The sequence below is a fragment of the Lucilia sericata genome, unplaced genomic scaffold (assembly GCF_015586225.1).
Source record: "Lucilia sericata isolate MDLA Ls3-8-SP2 unplaced genomic scaffold, ASM1558622v1 Contig001839F_arrow, whole genome shotgun sequence".
NCBI lineage: Eukaryota > Metazoa > Arthropoda > Insecta > Diptera > Calliphoridae > Lucilia > Lucilia sericata.
The window spans coordinates 53297-67634 of record NW_023995734.1 but is presented as its reverse complement, the minus strand read 5'-3'; the positions used below and the strand labels follow the sequence as shown (position 1 = coordinate 67634).

The 14338-nt window shown below is 30.1% G+C and overlaps 2 protein-coding genes and 1 long non-coding RNA gene across 4 annotated transcripts in view; all 3 read right to left on the bottom strand.

The window, feature by feature from the left end:
* Window positions 1-7334, bottom strand: part of LOC119612839 — a 29306-nt gene extending 21972 nt beyond the window's left edge. The window contains exon 1 of the long non-coding RNA XR_005232175.1: window positions 6719-7334. This is a non-coding gene — a long non-coding RNA (uncharacterized LOC119612839). The remainder of the gene's footprint in view (window positions 1-6718) is intronic.
* Window positions 7335-8511: 1177 nt separating this feature from the next.
* Window positions 8512-11144, bottom strand: LOC119612838 (BTB/POZ domain-containing protein 6-A-like). 2 transcript variants are annotated; one of them, XM_037968712.1, is made up of 3 exons: window positions 11109-11144; window positions 9194-9740; window positions 8512-9120 (listed from the first exon to the last, which is right to left on the bottom strand). In XM_037968712.1, exons 2-3 carry the CDS (start codon window positions 9653-9655, stop codon window positions 8608-8610), a joined length of 975 nt encoding a protein of 324 aa, XP_037824640.1. In that variant the 5' UTR covers window positions 9656-9740; window positions 11109-11144; the 3' UTR covers window positions 8512-8607. The 2 variants fall into 2 exon arrangements, with proteins under 2 accessions (XP_037824640.1, XP_037824639.1); XM_037968711.1 differs by lacking the exon at window positions 11109-11144 and having other exon boundaries at window positions 9194-10072.
* A 1684-nt stretch (window positions 11145-12828) lies between these two features.
* LOC119612842 (BTB/POZ domain-containing protein 6-like) lies at window positions 12829-14132 on the bottom strand. Its single transcript, XM_037968714.1, has 2 exons — window positions 13458-14132; window positions 12829-13372 (listed from the first exon to the last, which is right to left on the bottom strand). Exons 1-2 carry the CDS (start codon window positions 13929-13931, stop codon window positions 12935-12937), a joined length of 912 nt encoding a protein of 303 aa, XP_037824642.1. The 5' UTR covers window positions 13932-14132; the 3' UTR covers window positions 12829-12934.
* Between the last annotated feature and the right edge of the window lie 206 nt (window positions 14133-14338).

Here is a 14338-nt window from a genome sequence, read left to right as displayed (position 1 = left end):
ATTAAAATAATCAGGAAGATCATGTCTCGTGTTTGTGAGGTAAATCATACACCAATTCTAGATATTCATTACTTTACAAAAGATGATCATGACGATCATATGTGGTGTTTTTGTTTCTATCATAGAAAGAAAATCTATTACATGACAAACATTGAATCTATACTCTAGATTGTAGAGATAAGAAATTTGTAATCTTTACTTATTTTCGGAAATAGACACGATCGTATAGAAGATCAATTCAGACTAAATATATACATATATTGGCAATGATGAGGGTGCACTGAAAGTATTCTCATGTAGAAGGTGAGCTAGTAACAGATGAAGCTGAACATGTGGTCAAGTAAATTTCCATTATTTGATGTTAAAAAATGGCCCATTTCCCATAATCGTGTAAATAATAAATTTATAGAAAAATCTAGAACATTTTTTTTTTTCAAAACTATAACAAACATCCGCAAAAAGTAAAATTTCCTTTTATTAGTAAACATTTTGAAATTTGTTATATTTTCCCACAATTTTATGGGAAAACTATTTCTAAATAAACATCTGGGTTATACGTAAAATTTTCAAAATCAAAGTCAAAAAGAAAAAACTATAGGCCTCAAGATGATATTGCAAAATATATAAAAAAATTGTTTAAACACAATAAATAATATGAATAATAAAAAGTCGTATAAACTATTAATTCAAGAAATGTATAGATTTTGTTTAGTATATTTAAATCGATGACGTATTAACTGACCTTTGGCCTAGAAATGACGTTTGTTTTTCCCTTAAGAAAACTATTTCCAAATAATACTCTATTTATAAAAATATGTAATTGTTTAGTCTAGTGTAAGTAAAAATATTTTACTATAATTATTTCATTAAATGAAGTGACAACTTGTAAATGTCTGATTGAATAGTATTAAATTGATTAACTGAGTAATAAATTAATATGGATATTTTCTTAATATGGAAAAGATATTTATTTGTACAAAATATTAATGATGCAATCTAATGAAAGTTGATAAATGGCCTAAACCGTTTTTACTTTGTTATATGAAATTAATACATTTTAACTTGGCAAATCTGTGGGTTTGGAAAATAAAACTGAAATGTAGACTAAGATGAAATTATATGGAAGAATTTGGTAAATAAAGAAGTGCTGAAATGAAATTCATATATCATGAACATATATAAACCCTACTCTACTGATTCAAAAAAAAAAAAAAAATAGAGGAGATTTTTTCATACTCATCTCTTCTTGTATACATTCACATACTTCTTTTTCGTAAAATATCCGTTAGAAGTGTAGTGTAGCCACAATTTTAGAGTGCAAAAATCATTAACTTCCAACCAATTATTGTAGGGAAATCATAATGTATGAATAACCATTATATGAAAGACCTACCTAAATAACATATTAACCTCAAGCTGTTTTTTGTGTTATAAAATTCACATTAAAAAACGAGATACACAATATCAAACAGAAAAGTAATTGATGTTTGAAATAATGGGAAGTATAGCAAAATATTTTTTGTTAGGTTTGTGAATCATGCATGAACTGAACTAGAACTCGACGAGAACTAGAACTGAACTAGAACTTAACTAGAACTGAACTAGAACTGAACTAGAACTGAACTAGAACTGAACTAGAACTGAACTAGAAACTGAACTAGAACTGAACTAGAACTGAACTAGAACTGAACTAGAACTGAACTAGAACTGAACTAGAACTGAACTAGAACTGAACTAGAACTGAACTAGAATGAACTGAACTAGAACTGAACTAGAACTGAACTAGAACTGAAGAACTGAACTAGAACTGAACTAGAACTGAAAGAACTGAACTAGAACTGAACTAGAACTGAACTAGAACTGAACTAGAACTGAACTAGAACTGAACTAGAACTGAACTAGAACTGAACTAGAACTGAACTAGAACTGAACTAGAACTGAACTAGAACTGAACTAGAACTGAAACTAGAACTGAAACTAGAACTGAACTAGAACTGAACTAGAACTGAACTAGAACTGAACTAGAACTGAACTAGAACTGAACTAGAACTGAACTAGAACTGAACTAGAACTGAACTAGAACTGAACTAGAACTGAACTAGAACTGAACTAGAACTGAACTAGAACTGAACTAGAACTGAACTAGAACTGAACTAGAACTGAACTAGAACTGAACTAGAACTGAACTAGAACTGAACTAGAACTGAACTAGAACTGAACTAGAACTGAACTAGAACTGAACTAGAACTGAACTAGAACTGAACTAGAACTGAACTAGAACTGAACTAGAACTGAACTAGAACTGAACTAGAACTGAACTGAAAGAACTAGAACGAACTGAACTAGAACTGAACTAGAACTGAACTAGAACTGAACTAGAACTAGAACTGAACTAGAACTAGAACTGAACTAGAACTGAACTAGAACTGAACTAGAACTGAACTAGAACTGAACTAGAACTGAACTAGAACTGAACTAGAACTGAACTAGAACTGAACTAGAACTGAACTAGAACTGAACTAGAACTGAACTAGAACTGAACTAGAACTGAACTAGAACTGAACTAGAACTGAACTAGAACTGAACTAGAACTGAACTAGAACTGAACTAGAACTGAACTAGAACTGAACTAGAACTGAACTAGAACTGAACTAGAACTGAACTAGAACTGAACTAGAACTGAACTAGAACTGAACTAGAACTGAACTAGAACTGAACTAGAACTGAACTAGAACTGAACTAGAACTGAACTAGAACTGAACTAAAACTGAACTAGAACTGAACTAGAACTGAACTAGAACTGAACTAGAACTGAACTAGAACTGAACTAGAACTGAACTAGAACTGAACTAGAACTGAACTAGAACTGATCTAGAACTGATCTAGAACAGATCTAGAACTGATCTAGAACTGAACTAGAACTGAACTAGAACTGAACTATGACTGAACTAGAACTGAACTAAAACTAAAATAAAACTGAATTATAACTGAACTGAACTACACCCGAACTAGAACTTAATTAGAACTGAATTAGAACAAAGCTAGATCTAAATTAGAAATGTAATAAAAACTAGAAAAGTTATTGAAATTTTTATAAAATTAGAAAATTTATTAGAAAATTTCTAAAAATTTAAAAACATAAACAAGTAAGAAAGTATAGTCGGGCGTGGCTGACCATATGATACCCTACACCAGTTATGAATATTAAATGTGATTTATTTTTCATAATAAAGCATTTATCTTCAATATTCCCTTGTTCCGATACATTTAAACAATTTATGGATGAAAAACTAATTTTCTGAAAGAGGCTTTATATGGGGGCTAGGGGCAAATATGGACCAAGCCTGATAAAATTTTGTGAATATATTTATATTTACATAATATTTTATTGTGCTGAATTTCATCGCGATATTTGTGTTTATAAGTTAATTTGGGACATTCAAGTAATTTTCTGAAGAGGACTTTGTATGGGAGCTAGGGTCAAATGGGGCCCGATCTTTATGAAATTTGGCAGGGTCATCAAGACTTCTATAAAACATAGTTGTGCCGTATTTTATCGATATATCTGTATATTTAACATAATTATGAGCTCAGAAGCCCTTTTCGGGGGGTTCTGTTCAATGGGGGCTAGGTGAAATAATGGACCGATTTTAACCATTTTCAATATCGTCCTTGGGTCAAATAAAACGTGCGTGCCAAATTTCATCCAATTATCTTGAAAATTGCGACCTGTACCTTGCGCACAAGGTTTACATGGACAGCCAGCCAGCCAGACGGACGGACATAGCTTAATCGACTCAGAAAACGATTCTAAGCCGATTGGTATACTTTAAATTCAGTCTAGGACGAATATTTTTGTATGTTACAAATATCAGCACAAATCCAATATACCCTGCCCACTAAAGTGGTGTAGGGTATAAAAATTTTCTACATGTTAAAGAAACTAGAAAATTAATGCCCGATTTCAGAGTTTAAGTTAATATTGAAAACTTTAGCATTAAAAATTATCTTTAAGATGATTTTTTTCTACCTGATACAATTTATTTTCTATAACTATAACATTTAGATATGCTTCCCTTTAACATTATTTTTTTTTTTTTGTTTGGTGAACGTACCAACCAACGATTTATTTATATGACTGAATATGAGTGAGGGCACATTGAGTTTATATTTATTTATATTTGTTTGTATTATTATTACTCGTTTTTATCATTATTACTCAAAAACTTGGTTTTTGTCGCGTTTGCTGTTTTTTTTTCGTTGAAGTACTTTACAAGTGCACTTTAAGTGCAAATGTACCCAAAAAATAAAAGACAATGTAGATATTTTTGAAATCATCATAGAGTGACGTATACAAACAAATGTATTTTGTGTTTGTTTGTATTTTGTTTACCTTTATTTTTGGCATATTTAATATTTTTAGAAGCTAAAATAATAATTCTCATCTAGAGCAATTGTTATACATATTTAAAATGTCACTTTTATTGTTTTTATTTTGTGCGTTTCAAAAGATACATAATAATTTTCATTTAAAATGGTTTTTTCTATCTACGGGAGAGTGCAATTGTTATTACAAAAATATTTATGAGTTGGTAAAATAGTTTTTGATTTTTAGTTTTATTTTATCTTTCAGTATGTCTTTTTTTCATTAAGTAGATAAAATGTGAAAAAGTTTGAATAGCAGTCAATAAAAACAAAAAAATAATATTGGACACATGACTAATTAATATTGCAGAATAGGTAGGTATGTGTTTTATGATGAGAAAACTATGATTCATTGCCAACATCATGAAGTATTTCAGTATTAGGAAATATTTTATTTACTAAACTATAACTAAATTCCAACTGAACTAGAATTGAAATAGAACTGAACTAGAATTGAAATAGAACTGAAATAGTACTGAACTAGAATTGAACTAGAACTGAACTAGAACTGAACTAGAACTGAACTAGAACTGAACTAGAACTGAACTAGAACTGAAATAGAACTGAACTAGAACTGAACTAGAACTGAACTAGAACTGAACTAGAACTGAACTAGAACTGAACTAGAACTGAACTAGAACTGAACTAGAACTGAACTAGAACTGAACTAGAACTGAACTAGAACTGAACTAGAACTGAACTAGAACTGAACTAGAACTGAACTAGAACTGAACTAGAACTGAACTAGAACTGAACTAGAACTGAACTAGAACTGAACTAGAACTGAACTAGAACTGAACTAGAACTGAACTAGAACTGAACTAGAACTGAACTAGAAACTGAACTAGAACTGAACTAGAACTGAACTAGAACTAGAACTGAACTAGAACTGAACTAGAACTGAACTAGAACTGAACTAGAACTGAACTAGAACTGAACTAGAACTGGACTAGTACTGAACTAGAACTGAACTAGAACTGAACTAGAACTGAACTAGAACAGAACTAGAACTGAACTAGAACTGAACTAGAACTGAACTAGAACTGAACTAGAACTGAACTAGAACTGGACTAGTACTGAACTAGAACGAACTAGAACTGAACTAGAACAGAACTAGAATTGAAATAGAACTGAAATAGTACTGAACTAGAATTGAACTAGAACTGAACTAGAACTGACTAGAACTGAACTAGAACTGAACTAGAACTGAACTAGAACTGAACTAGAACGAACTAGAACTGAACTAGAACTGAACTAGAACTGAACTAGAACTGAACTAGAACTGAACTAGAACTGAACTAGAACTGAACTAGAACTGAACTAGAACTGAACTAGAACTGAACTAGAACTGAACTAGAACTGAACTAGAACTGAACTAGAACTGAACTAGAACTGAACTAGAACTGAACTAGAACTGAACTAGAACTGAACTAGAACTGAACTAGAACTGAACTAGAACTGAACTAGAACTGAACTAGAACTGAACTAGAACTGAACTAGAACTGAACTAGAACTGAACTAGAACTGAACTAGAACTGAACTAGAACTGAACTAGAACTGAACTAGAACTGAACTAGAACTGAACTAGAACTGAACTAGAACTGAACTAGAACTGAACTAGAACTGAACTAGAACTGAACTAGAACTGAACTAGAACTGAACTAGAACTAAACTAGAACTGAACTAGAACTGAACTAGAACTGAACTAGAACTGAACTAGAACTGAACTAGAACTGAACTAGAACTGAAATAGTACTGAACTAGAACTGAACTAGAACTGAACTAGAACTGAACTAGAACTAGAACTGAAATAGTACTGAACTAGAACTGAACTAGAACTGAACTAGAACTGAACTAGAACTGAACTAGAACTGAACTAGAACTGAACTAGAACTGAACTAGAACTGAACTAGAACTGAACTAGAACTGAACTAGAACTGAACTAGAACTGAACTAGAACTGAACTAGAACTAAACTAGAACTAAACTAGAACTGAACTAGAACTGATCTAATACTGAACTAGAACTAAACTATTAAAACTACATAGGTATTTCCCAAATATTAAGATTTGTTTAAAATATTACACACAATACATTTCATTTACTTAATTTCCATAACCCACTCAAAACCGGTTTAAACAATGACTGGTTTTATTAAAGTGGAGCATTAAAAACTTTTCGACAAACTAAAAAAAATATTTAATAATGCATTAACAAGAAATAATTTTATAAATTTTCTAAATGAAAACTTTTTATTAATAAAAATGTTTTAAAATAAATTAAAAAATAATTACCTTTCTCTATTAATACTGACAAATTATATTTAAATAGAACGCAAAAAAAATTAAAACAAATATTTTGTTTATAAAACTATAAAATTTGTTTATAATTTTTTAAAAAAAGTTAAAATTTTAATTTAAAATTTTTAAGGGGGTCACCCCAAACAAAAAAAAAACGAAAACTGCTGCAACAACAAAAAGCTGTTCGAAAAATAGTTTACACACAATTTTTCAATGTTACTTTTTTAACAATTTATTTATTTTTACATTTTCTATAAAAAAAATCATTTCTTCTTCTGGTGTAATATTGTGTTTTAATTTTCTTTTTTGTTAATTTTTCCACACTTTTATGTTTGGTTTTGTTTGCTCACAGCGATTACCACACTTTTACACCAACAATCATCATTCTCTCTTAGAAATGACAATTTGTTGTTATCAATTTCTGTATTTTTCTTTTGACGGATTTATTTATTAAATTTATTAACTTTTTCTGGCACTTATTAAGAGAATAATTAAATTTTATGTTTATAATTAAGTGGATTTTTTTTCTTTTTTGGAGGACAACACTTTTTTCCCGAAATTTGTTTTTCTTTTCTGATTGACTACTACTTTATCTACACTAGCAAACAGGGTTGCATAAATGTGTAGTATATTGTCAAGTTAGCGATTAAATGTGTAATGCTAGCGATTTTGTAAATATGTACTTGAATTTATCTTTATTGTATAAAAAGTTGTCTACCCCGCAAACTAAACTTACGAATAACAACAAAGACACCAACATTTGTAGGGAATTTCCCTAATTGAATCGTAAACTTTTTAAGTCTGGCACAATTAGGCTTGCCAGATGTGCTGCTTTAATCAGTACACTTATAGGGTTCTATAGTTGAAACAAAAAGTCAACTTTACGACTGACTTTTTGTAATTTATGGAATCTGGACTTTTTGCCCTTTTTCAATTTACGAAAAGTAAATTTGTCATTATTTTTTTTATTTTTGGCATTTAGCTTGAGTATTTTCAATCCGTGTTAAAATACATTTATCTGGTTGATCTGGCTTGTCAATTATACAACGCAAAAGAGAAATATCTGTTGAAACAAATGACTGCTTATCGACAGCGTTGTCAACTTTAAAATTTCAAAAAGCACCAAATTGAAGAACAAAACGCGTATTTATCGTAAAAATGCACTAAGAAAAATATTAAAAAAAAAAAATTGTTTATATGTACTATAAGAAATTCTAATTCTAACAATCGACTTTTTGTCGAAAAGTCGAAGTCGACTATTTTGTTCCAAAAAAGTCGATAACTCGACTATCGCCTGTGAAAAAAGTCGACTTTCTTAATAAAAGTCGAAAAGTCTGAATGTCGAAAAAAATCGATAAGTCGGAAAAAGTCGAAAAGTCGTAAAAAGTCAAAAAGTCGGAAAAAATCGAAAAAAGTCGGAAAAAGTCGAAAACTCGAAAATTGTAGAAACAAGTCAAAATAGTCGAAAATTTTAAAAAAGTGGAAGAAAAAGTCAAAAACTCTAAAAAAGTCGAAAAGTCGGAAAAGGTCGAAAAGTCGACTATTTATAAAATACTTATAGTCGAAAAGTCTAAAAGTCGACATTTAATTAAATGAAAAAAGTCGAAAAATCGACTTTTTATAAAATGTAAAAAGTCGACTTTTAACTAAATGAAAAAAGTCGAAAAGTCGACTTTTCGTTTCAACTATAGAACCCTAGTCGGAAGTCAACTTTTTTTTATAATTTATTGATTATAAGAAAGCATTGAAAACATAAAATACCTATTCTAATAAGCCATAATATTTAAGACGATTGATTTGCATTTTTTACAATATGCAAAATTTAATGAAATTTATCTGTAATTGTTATTTAAAATTAACAATCCGTTCGATTTGAATGTATATTAATAATAATGGTACTGGCAATACCGGTATCCATTATAACATTTCTGATTACAACCTCTGTAAGCACATATTGCTGTGCGACATATACGAGAACTGCAAATTGCTTCAGACAGCGAACACTTAACATTGTTTGGACTATTAAGGTTTATAAAAATATGGACAATATCTTGTTTATCCAAGAGATTAGAACGAGCAGGACCTTCGGCAAACTCTTGTGGTGTCATAGTTAGGAAACGAATTCTTCTGACGGCTTCTTTTAACCACTTCTCATTTTCGCAATTTATAGAATGATCAATTTCGGAAGAGTTTTGAGTACTATTCTGTTCTGTATTCGGTGGATCTTTATCTTTTAACAGTTCCTTTTTAATAGCTAAACGCCGTAAAGCATTAAACAAATCCAATTCAGTATTAATATTTAATTTATCTTGATCCAAAATGAACACCATTGTGGACATTTTAATGTCGCTAAAACTGGCATCAGCCAAAACTTCTCTAGTGCGATCTGAAATAAACTAAATTAACCAATACGATAAGTTTTCCGCTGATAAGTTTGGATTTTTTTATAATTTAATCTTAGGCACTCACCTCTGAACATTTCTGCTTTAAACTTGGTTCATCGAAAAATTCAGAAAATTCAAAAATTTGGCAAACATTTTGTGGATTTAAATTTGCACTCAAAAATACAATACATTTTTCCATTAATTGTTTTAGCAGATATTTCTTTGCTGCATAGTATAACTGTAAAGCCAGATCCACTGACTTAATATCAATGCAACCCGAATAAATGTATTTTAACATGGATTGAAAAACCTCAACCTGAATATCAGTTATAACAATTGGATCATCTTTTTCTGCCATCGAACCATAAAACATTCGCTCAAATACGGGTGAAGCCGCTAACAAAATTATTTTATGCGCTGAAATTGTTATTTGATTTTGTTCTGAATCAACAATAACAAAATGGCAGTCGGTAAACTTTTTGGCATCAAACAAATGAAATAGGCGATCTTTGTGATCTTGAAATTTATGTTGCCAATCAGATTCCATTGCTCGATGAATATTTTAAAATATTTACAGTTTATATTATAAAAAAACAAAAGACAAGCTATTTTATCTCCAATGATTGTAAGAACTGCGAATACTTTACGAATAACAAAAACGCCAAATATAAAGGGAATGTCCCTAATTCTTGGGTATTTCTTAAATTGTTTTACAACAAACACCTACGCAAGATATATTAGTTATCAAGGTATATTTATTTTATAAGGTAGTGTTAACAAAACAGCTGACTATTTTTTGCTCACATTCATGTTTTTTCGCCGCGGTGTAGAGTTAATGTCAAACTTTGTTTACGTTTGGTTAATGTATGCAAAATGTCAAAGTTTGTTTATATTTTTAATTTGACATTTAAAAGTGTGCTTTTAAAAGTAAAACTAGATTTATAATCAAATTGTGAAAAATTGTGAGTGATAAAAGTGTTATTATTGTGAAATTAAAAAAAAAAGCAATGCGTTGTTGCAAAATATGTGGGAAGAAAGTGGAGGCTGGAGGTGGGACATTTTTTAATGTGCCCAAAGACATTCAAAAAAGAGAAAAATGGAGTGAGGTCTGCCAAATGACTCTAACCTCCAATGCACTTGAAAAGGCAATTATTTAAAATAATTATATCCATAAATAATTGTTGAGCCTTTGTGTCCTTCTGCTGCAAACAAGCCTTCCACTGATCAGCCGACAAACGTTATTTTAGCATTTTCTTGTCTAGACCGAAGAGTGTTCCTAATAGGGAAAATCATTAAACAACTTTCTAAACGCTGGACAAATTCTTTGGCTACTTACGAAGAATTTTAACAATTTTATTATATTTCAAAAAATCTTTTATTTACAAACAACTTTTTTTTTTTAATTTTTACAAATTCGCCTCATATTATAAATCAGCTGTTTTTGACATTGTGCCTACACCAGAATTCGCCTAAACAAAAACAAATACTGTACAGTGTTGTATTTCGATTCGCCCAAGTTTTTTTGAATTCGCCCTTAACACTACCTTATAAAATAAATATACCTTGAATATACCTTGTTAGTTATAAGGTAGTGTCGTCGGCGAATTCAGAAATACGAAGCGAATTCATTTTATTTTTTATATATGGAGTTTGACAGCATGCCTACACTTCAAAGTGCCAGCACACTGTCAAACTACATATAAAAAAAAATCAAAAGTGTATTAGCAAAAAATAATCAGCTGCTCTGTTAACACCAAGATATATTAATTATAAGGTAGTGTTAACAGAGCAGCTGATTATTTTTTGCTAATACACTTTTGATTTTTTTTATATGTAGTTTGACAGTGTGCTGGCACTTTGAAGTGTAGGCATGCTGTCAAACTCCATATATAAAAAATAAAATGAATTCGCTTCGTATTTCTGAATTCGCCGACGACACTACCTTATAATTAATATATCTTGGTTAACACTACCTTATAATTAATATATCTTGCACTTACGCTTACAAAAACCGCAGGCAATTTGTTATTGTTTAAGCTCACGATCTGTCAGAATTTGTCAGTATTCTTAGAGTGTGTGCCAATCGATAACAATTTACTTGAAAATGTAAATTTTGTGATAGATATGAGGTGAATAAAATTTAACTAGTTCATTGCATAGAGAAACATAGAGAGAAAACATAAAGCAAGATATATTAATTCTGTTAATCTGTTTTTCTGAATTCGCCGACGACACTACCTTATAATTAATATATCTTGGTTTAGACCATGGCGAAACTAATAAGGTGAAGTCATTCCAACAGCTGATTGTTTTTTTGTCCATGGAAATTTAGCCCGAACTTGTCAAACTCCATATAAAAAAATTCTATCTCAAACCCGACGCTGTCAAACTACATATATAAAAAATTTAATGAATTCGCCGCAAAATGAAATGACTTCAGCTCAAGATATATTAATTATAAGGTAGTGTCGTCGGCGAATTCAGAAATACGAAGCGATTTCATTTTATTTTTTATATATGGAGTTTGACAGCATGCCTACACTTCAAAGTGCCAGCACACTGTCAAACTACATATAAAAAAAATCAAAAGTTATTAGCAAAAAATAATCAGCTGCTCTGTTAACACTACCTTATAATTAATATATCTTGCTTCAGCTTATAGTCTATTCGCCTTGGTTTAGACAATCTCCGACTTTTCGATTTTTTCGACTTTTTGACTATTTTCGACTTCTTTCTACTTTTTTCCGACTATTTTTTGACTTTTTTCGAGTTTTTCCGACTATTTTAGAGTTTTTGACTTTTTTTTTCCACTTTTTTAAAATTTTCGACTTTTTACGACTTCTCGACTTTTTTCGACTTATCGACTTTTTTCGACTTTCAGACTTTTCGACTTTTATTCACAAAGTCGACTTTTCGACTTTTTTCATAGACGATAGTCGAGTTATCGACTTTTTTGGAACAAAATAGTCGACTTCGACTTTTCGACTTTTTTCGACAAAAAGTCGATTGTTCGATTATTCGAGAGTCGATTTATAGAACCCTACTGCAAACCCTTAATTATAAATTTTAAGTTTCTCTTTCTTTTGGAAACTGAATCTTCTCTTAAAGGTGGCATATTTGATATACTCTTATGTGTAATAAAATTCGAATGATTTGAAATCTACCGATTTGAAAGGGTGTGATGAATTTTGATCAAGAAATGGTTTTTATATACATGCAAAATACTACACAGACAACTATTAAAAATAATTAATTGAAAGAATAGATTAATGTTATGAAAATCATTCTACAGTTTTTCAATATCAAATAAAAAAATTGTTTTTGTCGATATGAAATGATTTTGTTTTTAAAAATTAATTTCATATGTAATTTTAAAAAGTAAAATGTTTATGTTCTCAGACAAAAATTTTTGTAATTGTGGTAAATAAATATAAGCCGATCTCAGCCGATTACCATGCCGGCGGCTGGATATAGAAAAAAACGTCGGCGGCGGCGCCAAGCCGGCTTGACTTGAACCTCTGGTGAACAGCCAATTGAATTTTCGTGTTGTAAAAAGCCATTAAAAATATAGAAAAAAACATCTTCAATATTTATTTATTTATGAGTTGTGTTAAATTTATAACTAAAATTTAATATAAATTTAGCTATGACTACTGCGGTCTTAAGCTAAGATTGGTCTAAACAGAAAATATATTCAATATTTATATTAATGCAATTAAATTGAAAAACTAAATTAATTATTATTAATTAATTAAAATTTTTTACACAAGTGTAAACTAATACAATAATAAAATGTAATTTCGTTTGTAGAGTTAGTAGACTAGGATTACGCATAACAATACCGTGATGGTCTAGTTAAAAAGATCATTGTCCTTTTGGTAAGAGAATCGGTAAATCCTTCCGGTAATTTATAATTCTGATTGTATGGACTACTTAGTTTAATAAGAATGGCCAAAGTTTCTTGTTTTTCCAAAAGTTTAGAATGTGCTGGTCCATTAGCAAACGTTTCTGGTGTCATAGTAAGAAAACGTATTTTTTTGATGGCTTTTTTTAGCAACAACATATCATTGGTCTGTTCTGCATTCTGCGTAGCTTTATTTTGTAATAGTCCCTTTTTAGTGGCTAAACGCTCTAAAGCATTAAACAAATCCAATTCAGTTACATGTTTTAATTTATCATGATCCAAAATGAACAGCATTGTGGACATTTTAATGTCAGTAAAATTGGGATCAGTCAAAACCTCTTTAGCGTCAGCTATAAGAAACTAAATTAACAAATACTTTAAGCTTTCCATTTTTAAACCGAGATTTTTCATTATAAAACTTGTCAATTTAATCTTAATTGCTTACCTCCGAACATTCCTTCTTTAAACTTGGTTCATCGTAAAATTCAGAAAATTCATAAATTTGGCTAAAAGTTTGTAGATTTACATTTGCACTCAAAAATATAACACATGCTTCCATTAAATGTTTTAACATATATTTCTTTGCGGCATAGTATAACTGGCAAGCCATTTCCACTGTGTCAAAATTAATGCAATCCGTATAAATGAATTCTATCATATTTTGAAAAGTTATAACATTAATGTCAGTTATAACAATTGTACCATCTTTTTCTGCCATCGGACCATAAAACATTTGCTGAAATACGGGTGAAGCCGCTACCAAAATTAGTTTATGAGCTAAAACTATTTTTTTATTTCCTTCTGGATCTTCAAAAACAAAACTGCAGTCGGTAAACATTTGTTCAACAATCAAATGCCATAGGCGATCTATTTGATGTTTATATTCATGTTGCCAAACGGACTCCGTTCCTGATTCCATTACTATTGAATATTCGATAAATATTTTTAAATATTTACAGTTTGATATTGTAAAAACCAATAGACAAGCTATTTTATCTCCAATGATTGTAAAAGCTGTGCTGAACTCACGAACCCAAAGTATATATATATACCAGGGATTGCTATTTCGTAGCACAATTTTGCTTACTAATAACACCAAAGTAAATTAATAAAGTAGCGACACGAGTTGTTGTACAACAAACGTCTACAAAAACCACAGGCAATTTGTTTTTGTTCGAAATACTCACTTGTCAAAATTTGTTTACAAAAATGAACCAATAATTAATGGAAAATATGGCATTATTGTTGTACTTTCCAAAAATATGTTGTTATTTATATTAAAAGTCACAGAGTTTTCTTTATTTTTTAAAAATTAGAACATTTTTA

What these genes read in the sequence shown, in the direction of transcription:
- LOC119612842 (XM_037968714.1), bottom strand. Translation starts at nt 13,931, where the DNA reads ATGGAATCAGGAACGGAGTCCGTTTGGCAACATGAATATAAACATCAA. An exon ending in TAAAGAAGGAATGTTCGGAG is followed by an intron (nt 13,373 to 13,457) that starts GTAAGCAATTAA and finishes TTGTTAATTTAG; the next exon opens with TTTCTTATAGCTGACGCTAA.
- LOC119612838 (XM_037968712.1), bottom strand. Translation starts at nt 9,655, where the DNA reads ATGGAATCTGATTGGCAACATAAATTTCAAGATCACAAAGATCGCCTA. An exon ending in TAAAGCAGAAATGTTCAGAG is followed by an intron (nt 9,121 to 9,193) that starts GTGAGTGCCTAA and finishes TGGTTAATTTAG; the next exon opens with TTTATTTCAGATCGCACTAG.